This window comes from Lactuca serriola, chromosome 9 (assembly GCF_051521515.1).
Source record: "Lactuca serriola cultivar US96UC23 chromosome 9, Lser_US96UC23_V15, whole genome shotgun sequence".
Lineage (NCBI taxonomy): Eukaryota > Viridiplantae > Streptophyta > Magnoliopsida > Asterales > Asteraceae > Lactuca > Lactuca serriola.
The window spans coordinates 138376174-138384608 of NC_136416.1; the positions used below are offsets into that span (position 1 = coordinate 138376174).

Below are 8435 nucleotides of genomic sequence, written 5' to 3' on the forward strand. Positions count from 1 at the left end.
ACTTCCCAAATTTATATCGATGAATAATAGATTTTAATGTAGGTAATCATCTACCTCAACAACAAAATATGTTTTCATTTGGTCATGTTCATTAAAAAATATGACCAAGCCATTCTTGTTGGCGAACAACCTATTTGAAATTATGGAAACCATATACTTTCGAGTAGAAATAAATTGTTAAAAACAATTTTTTTTTTCAAAAAAAATCTTTACAAACATAAAATTGAGAGTAACACATGAGTTTCTTCACGCTAACCTTTTCCAAAATTAATCAGAAAGAACCAAAAACAGCATTAAAATTTAAAAGCGACACTTTAGAACAATGTGGCAGACGGAGTTTGTTAAGAGGGATCTTGCTAACTGAATACTTTCATGCCAAGATAATCATGTAACATATAAATCTCTAGCGAAATGGAAACTCCCATACCTTCGTCTATTTCTGCAAATACACCCCTCCAAATACCAACTATGCTACAACGTAACGCCTATTGCTAAAAAAAACTAGATAAGCGGCAATTGGCATATCCAATAGTTTGATGTCTTGTAAATAAGTAAAAATCAAATTAAATGCGAATACATAATAATAATATTTAACATGACTGCAAAACCTGTCCCTATTATACAACCCAAATACAATAATCATACTCTCTTCTACTCTAACTTTGTCTAAAACCATATCATCTATTCTCTCTGATGTTTCTAAACACCAAACATCATGACGATGGATGCTACAAATAGGACTACAAGTGACCCCACAAACGGCCGCAAACCATCTGATGCAGATGCTGTGTTCCCGAGGGGCGGACTTGCACCAAAAGCTCCATATCCTGTTGACCCCGGATCAGGGTTTCCAAAACTAAACCCTGGTGGAGGAGATTGCATCCTGAAAATTCAAGATATAACTTTAGAAAACATCATGATCCTCCTCACACTATTTATAACAGTAGGTAGTAACACATTACCCTGGTATAGTTGACCCTGAAGATGATGTTGTAGGTGTAGGCAAAGATGATGTTGTAGGTGTAGGAAAAGCCGTTGGATTAACAGGCGGTGCTTGTGTAGTTGGTGTTGTGGGCAAGGGAGAAGAAGATGAAGATGAAGAAGAAGAAGAAGAAGATGATGATGATGATGATGATGATGATGGATAGATACATGAACCTACACCTGTAATTAAATCCAATAAAGTAAGAATATGATAAGATACAGAGGTTCTGGTATATGTGGTGAAAGGGTAAATAAAAATGAAGAAGAAGATGATAAAAGGGTAAGTAGAAAGATTCTTACTTGGATTGGCGGTGGTGACAGTAGCAGCGCCACCAAAATCGCAACTTGTTGGCACCGGATTCTTTTGGTAGTAACTGTTAAAAGCATACGAAGCATGATTCTGAAGCGTGGCTGGTTCATAACAGCTTGAACCCTGTTGAATCGTGGCACAATCAGCTCCGCCAATCCCGCATGCATAATCAAGCCCTGCCTGTAGTGCCGCCTGTGACGCTCCACTCTTTGCTACACACCAGCTCTGCCCTCGACCTGGACCTGCCGGAGCGTTTCCTCCTGATGTCGTTGGAGGCGGCAGTACTGATGGTGTTGTAACAGGGTTCACCGGCGGCTGTCCTCCGGGGTTCGTGCTTGGCGTGGTCACCGGATTAGTGACTGGTACCGGTGGATTTGTGACGGGATTTGTTGTGGGTGGATTGGGTGACACACCGACAGGGTTGGCACCAGGTACTGTGACAATCCCTGGTGCTGTATTGACCGGAGGGCCAGTGACCGGATTTGTGACCGGATTGGTGATCGGAGGTGTGGGTAAGGCGGTGGTCGGAGGATCGATCGAGTCAAATTCCGTCAATTTATAGCGGAAATATTCAACGAGTGTTCTGTGAATAGAAGGAAACAATTGTCGTTTCTCCCGATCAAGTTCCCTTCTCTCAAAATCAATCGAGCTTTTGGCATGAGAAATTTCCGAGCTCATAACTGTCAAAATCAGAGTCCACTTATAAGAATGAAAGAAAAGTTGTTCATAGTTAAACCTGCATTATTCTGTACCAGAAAAACCCTAAAAAAGTAAAAACCCTATCCTCGGATCTGAATCTTACGAACAAATTCAAATGAATTTCCATCGGAATATCGCTATAATGCATGAAACTGAGGCCGTTTCAGATACTACTAACAGTTAACCATTTGGAAAGCACCGATGTGTATCAACGAGCATAAAACTGACCTGAATTGCATACAAACAGAAGCAGTTGGAGGAAGAAGAAGAAGAAGCACTTGGAGGAAGGTCTTTTCGCCATGGATCTGGTGGATGTTGATTGTTGATGAGATGTGCAGCAAGAGGAGGAGACCCGGATGGATTTGAATGGGAAATGAGAATTTGGCTTGTTTTAAAAGACGGTGTGTATAGTGATGGAAGAGAGAAAGCCATTGGAGAGTGTGAAAAAGTGCCGATGATGATAAAGTGGAGAGTAGACAGGGGAAAAAGGTGAAGAAAGCAAAAGAGGAGAAAGAATATGTCGTGTTGGTTTTGAATGTGGAGGATTCTGATAAGGTGGTATTACTATTATAAAGTGTTTACTTTGGCATGAAGACTCGACTAATATCAAGCATGGATTCTCCCTCGTAATATATATATTTTTTTTTACAACTTACTTATCCCAAAATATAGTATTTTGAGGGAAAGCTTTTATTAAATATTAATCACAAAATAACAAAGAATAAAGATTGTATCGTGATTTGATTATTTTTTGCATATTTATAACAAAATAACTATCAGTTTTGCAAAAACAAACCTCATAACTTGTAGAAAATTTAAGAAAGCATTATTCTAATAAAAATATTGTCGTGGTGGTTCATGCTTTGATTTTTAAAAATAAAGCTTAATAGCAACTAGGGCAATAACGGTGATTTCGACCTAAACCCGAATGAAGTTGTTCATGAATCATGAAGTTAGTCATGTGTTTTAACTCGCCCAAAGTATTTTTGAGATGCCTAAATATGCATAACATGTTTATTTTGTGTCATTGTAAAAATGTGTAATTTATAGAACTATGAGAATTAATCAACCTTCATTCATAGTTAATTAGTTATCACAATACAATAAGTCAGAAAAACAAACAGACAAGCCGTTAAACTTTTTTGTATGATAAAACCAATTATTTTGAAAACTACATTCATAGATCTAGGAGAAACAAGATTGCAATGAATCATCCGTTGTATTCTATTAAGAAGTTTTACCGCATTCGGTACTAGAAAACCATATGTATCAAACGCAAATGACATGAACATGTATTGATTTTTCATGCACGATTTTTCATTTTTGTGACTTTAAATGTGATAGCTTTTGTACGAATTTGTTCGATAAAATTAGCTTATAATATGGATAAACAATCTTCAATATATTATCAATATTATCATCTAACTAATATTAAAATATTGATGAAAATATGTCTTCCATGCAAAAGATATAATTTTCAACTATGTGTGCTTTTATGATAACTTTACGCATTATTGTACAAAAATAGTTGCCACTCTTAACTACTTTGACGAGATTATATAAAAGTTTTTAGAAATATATTTTATTATGGCATCTAACATTCTAACTACGATAAAAGGTGGGCAACAATTTGTTAATGCAATTTTTTATACCACATTTCCATTGTGACTTCATGTCAAACCTATTGGCCGGATTTTATTTTGGTGCCCCAGCTAGTGTCAAATTTGTTATTAAAATGATTGTTTATATTTAAATTTGAATTTTTAACCATCCAACCAGTTAATTTCGCATGAAGTTTCTATTTGCTATCCAAAAATTAAAACAAGTAACAATTTTTTTCAAAAAGGATATTTATCATTAATTTTTAGGACTAAAATCAACTCATTTATAAAACCTCGAAAGAACCCCAAAATAGTGAGAATCACAACGTCCAAGCATTTTCTTTGAATCCGTCTACAAACCACTTGATAGAGCCATAATTCATTAATAGAATAATATATACAAAACCCATAAGGGCGGATTACAATAAAAGGCTAATTTTATAGGGCTTCCTTACAATGGGTTAATAACAATACACCAAACATATACAAAAGGGTACATCAATACTATCCACTAACATCCCCGTAGTGTTAACGGAAGGAGAATTTTGAACCTTTAGACTGGACTTGAAATTGTTGAAGAGCTGTGTCGGAAGGCCTTTGGTGAAATATATTGGCATATTGAGCGAAAGAAGCGGTGTGAAAAACAAGAATTGCGCACGAGCCATCAGGTCACAAACAAAGTGTATGTCAATATCGATATGTTTCGTGCCCTGGTGCTAAACTGGGTTCGATGTCATATACATATAAATGCTATTGTCACAATAGATAATAGTGGCTTTGGTAGGCAGACACCGAAGCTCACGAAGTAAGTTACAGACCCAATAAGTCTCTTCAACGGCATTGGCAACGTCACGATACTTCGAACGAGAAATAACACCTTGATGTATAGGCGACCAAGAAATAAGATTATCACCAAGAAAAACATAATAACCAGAAGTCGAACGTCGTGATACTAGGCATGCTCCCCAATCTGCATCAGAGTATGCACAAAGATCAGAGGATAGGGAGACGTGCAACTTATACCATGATCTAGAGCCCCCGGATGTGCGTAGAATGCACTTAAGATCATGAAAAAGAGGCTCTCGAGGGTCATGCATGAAGAGACAAATATGTTGAACGACAAACGCAATGTATGAGCGAGTGAAGGTTAGGTATTGTAGTGCAACAAGACTGCGATAAATATAGGGGTCATCAATGGTCCAGTAGCATCCAACTTATGAGTAGTCTCGACAAGACTATGACCTGGATTACAATGAAACATTGTGTGCATGTGTGCACGCTCTAGGATATCAGAGGCATACTTTCTCTGAGAGAGAAAGAGAGAGAGAGAGAGAGAGAGAGAGAGAGAGAGAGAGAGAGAGATAGAAAGAGACCATGTGTCACACCCCAAAACCAAGAATGGCAAAAACGTTCTGGGGTGGAGGACGTCATGTATAGCATCACAACCAATGAATAATAGCAATCATAGCAACACAACCATTACACTGAATACTTAAATGGAAATAATTACATCAGTTTGGAACTTTGTCTGAACTTGTTTGATTTACATCAAATTGTATGTAAAGATATAAACATAAAACTATTATTGCTCCAGCTTCTCAAAAATCCAGCAGGTACCTGTCTACTTATTTCCTGAGAATACAAGCAGTTTGAAAACCATCAGCATAAAGCTGGTGAGTTCATAAGCGGTATATTGTAATGAAAACTCGTTAATGAATTTATAAAAGCGTTTGTATGTTACCAAGAAAATCCGATATTTTCTTTAGTGAGAATGTAATGTTATCAATTTTGTATAAAACCACGAATATCTGTACGTTTCCAAGAAAATCCGATATTTTCTTTAGTGAGAATGTAGCGTTATCAATCCTGTATAAAACCATGAGGGTTCGTTACTGTGATCTGTAGTGATATGCGAATATACTAATTCATGTGACTAGTTAATGTTAATCATGTATTTCGTACGTGAAACCATTTTATAATCAGTTCTGTTAGAAAACCCTAGCTATTCTCCAATTGTAGTGTGTATTAGTTCTATTTAGTATAAATAAAACTGTTGAAGAGTTCCAACTTGTACTCTAATGGTGATTTATACATAATGTGAGTCGTATAACCATACTTGAGACCTTTCCAACGTTCTTTAGGCATTGAGTTAAATGACATTTGTCACCCCCATACATGCCTGCCTAACTATAGCTAGCAGTTCGGGTGTGGGATTATCAGTCCCGAATAGATCTATTCACAAATCTCATGCTCTCCCTCCAGGAAACTCTAGTTATACTATGATAGGATTTATCCCTGTACACCTAAGGGTATAGTGTTGAAGTAGTGCCTCACATTATCGTACAATCTGGTTTACATGTAGTGTAGTAGCGTTATACCGTAGTGAAATCCGTATGTAGTGACAATTATCGTTATGAGTGCCATGTTCATGTAGTGGTGTAATTTGTAAAATATATCTGCCCTAGTGTATATGTTTAGTAGGGAAACTTTATGTACTTGTTATGTTTCGAAAATCCCAAACTATACCGATTATAGTTTGCATGTATAGTGTAGTGAGTATCGAGTCCGAAAAACTATGCAGTTTAGTGATAAGTTGTAAAACTTCCCTTATGCTCAACATAGCACAAAAGGGTTAAAGTATGAGAATTGCATGAGTTTTTGTTAAAATCTCTTTGTATTAATTTACAAAAGCACATATGGTTTGGCTTGTATTCCCCCCCTGAAAACATTAAAAACATGGAACATGTAGGGGTATGAACTCACCTTGAGCGAGAGGTTTGAACGAAAGACTGGTACGGGATGTTGGGTGTCAAGCAAAACCTCGAACTCAACATGACCCTAATAACATGTAATGACACACATAGGAGTCAAATGAAGGTATTTCACCACTAAATACGATAGAGAATCACTCTAGGGACTTGGAACCACTCGCGTCAAGTGCTAGAACCTTGTAGGATCGAGTAAAGGGAGTGTATGGCCACCTTAAAGGTGTGTGCGGCTATGGGTGTATAGTCCAAGGAGTGTGAGGTCGTACACTCATGATAAGAGGTGCCCTTGTGGTGTTTTCATGGTCCAAACTTGCATCCATGAAGTGTTCTAAGTCTAAACTCGATTGTAGTGCAAGTTAAGTGTCAAATATGTGCATTAAAGTGGGTGTAAGGCCATATGAGTGTGTGTGCGGCCATACATAGGAGTGTGCGGCCGTACAGAGGGGTGTACGGCCGTACACTCTTCATCTATGCTCAAAATGTCAATTTTCATGTGTTTCAAGGCTAAAACCAAGTCTGACTAGTAGATAGGGGCCAAACTCTCACTTTGGAGAAGCTTTTAGGAGTGTGCGGCCCACCTCATGAAGGTGCGCAGCCGTACTCCTTCAAGGAGATGAAGAACATGTCGATTATTTCACACTTAAGGCATAGATAGAGTGGTCTTCCATGGTTTGCAAGTTAGAGGATGAAGTACTTATGTTCTTGAAGCATTTGAGGGTTCAAGGTTGGGAAAACTTTGAGAGAATAGTGTTGTGTGCTGCCAAGGTGTCAAAGTAATGAAAGGAAAGGGGCTACTCTTTATATAGGGGTAAGAGTGCTGCCAAAAAGTGAGTGTGTGGCCGCACACCCATGTGTACGACCGTACACTCCCCCTAAGGGTGTGTATGGCCCGGTTTTGTCACCCTATGGCTTAATGACCCATTCCTAAACTCAACCTTGGTCTTACTCAAGCTTAGAACTCTCAAATGAACCCTTAATGTGACAACCCGAAATTTCCATTCTGAACAAACCATATCAAGACAATAGAGCTTAGAACAGTTTCAGTGAAATTCCAGACTTCGGGTATAAGTTTGGCAATTTTTCAGAATTTGCACTTAAGGAGATATCAAGAGAGTAGTTGCACTAGGGTTTTGTGCAACACTATTATTCAGACACTCGGTTATATTAGAAATCATTTCGGGAATAAAAATATTTTCTGCCAAAAATATCTCAGGACTATAAATAGATTTCTGAACCAAATAATTCATTAGTTACATTTCCAATTAGAGAAAAGCCAAATTCTCTCTCACAGATCTTCGGGTTTTTATCCCAAAACATGAGTACTTCAATCTAGTTGTATTATATAGCTTAGATTGTGCTTAATAACATCAAAATCACGACAGAACAACAAGATCTGTGAGTTTACTCCCCAAGAACATCTTGGAGAGTAAACTCCTTTTCGAAAGCCAAATGAGGCCTAGTCCTCCCTTAAGCCATGAAACTAGTTTGGACTAGTACACTAACTAGTTTAGGGATAGAAAACAAACTCAAACAACAAGATTTGAGAGTTTACTCCCCAAGAACATCTTGGAGAGTAAACTCCATTTGGAGAGTAAACTCCTATATGTGTCTTAAATGCTACCTAGTCTTTTCCCCGTGTTGAGTAACGAACTTAGGCTTGTATATAAGTGTGTTTGAGACTAGAAAACAAACAAAACCCAAAGATTCGGGAGTTTACCGCCTAAGAACACTTAGGGAGTAAACTCCATTTTAAGGGCTAAAGGTGTCCCAAAGTCCCTCAAAGCCTCGGATCTCAAACTAGAAGCCTACATTACATTTTTAGACCACCAAATCAATTAATATTCAAGGGAGAAAGAGAGTTCACAGCCCAAAAGGTTCTAGGGTCGTGAACTCCAATAAATGGTACCAAATGGTGCCATAATTCCTCCTAAAGCCTTGAACAATTTCCTAGAACCTATACCACATGAGCAAGAGACTTGAAAGCATCAAAAACACCCATACTTAAGAGTTTACGGCCGCAAACTCTAAGGGAAATGGCCTTAGGGCCGTAAACTCCTAAATGGAGTGTTTCTA

The 8435-nt window shown here is 37.7% G+C and overlaps 1 protein-coding gene across 1 annotated transcript; it reads right to left on the bottom strand.

Moving 5' to 3' along the window:
• Window positions 1-516: 516 nt before the first annotated feature.
• On the bottom strand, window positions 517-2442 carry LOC145074388 (Carbohydrate-binding X8 domain superfamily protein). The gene is made up of 4 exons (XM_079020774.1): window positions 2222-2442; window positions 1285-1974; window positions 963-1164; window positions 517-883 (listed from the first exon to the last, which is right to left on the bottom strand). The coding sequence occupies exons 1-4, from the start codon at window positions 2292-2294 to the stop codon at window positions 700-702; spliced, it is 1149 nt and encodes a 382-aa protein (XP_078876900.1). The 5' UTR covers window positions 2295-2442; the 3' UTR covers window positions 517-699.
• Window positions 2443-8435: the final 5993 nt, after the last annotated feature.

Bases quoted from the DNA above. Each gene is read 5' to 3' on its own strand.
- LOC145074388 (XM_079020774.1), bottom strand. From the start codon at position 2,294: ATGGCGAAAAGACCTTCCTCCAAGTGCTTCTTCTTCTTCTTCCTCCAA. The intron at 1,975-2,221 runs GTCAGTTTTATG...TGATTTTGACAG, and splicing joins TCTGTTTGTATGCAATTCAG to TTATGAGCTCGGAAATTTCT. The intron at 884-962 runs GTAATGTGTTAC...TTGAATTTTCAG, and splicing joins TCAGGGTCAACTATACCAGG to GATGCAATCTCCTCCACCAG.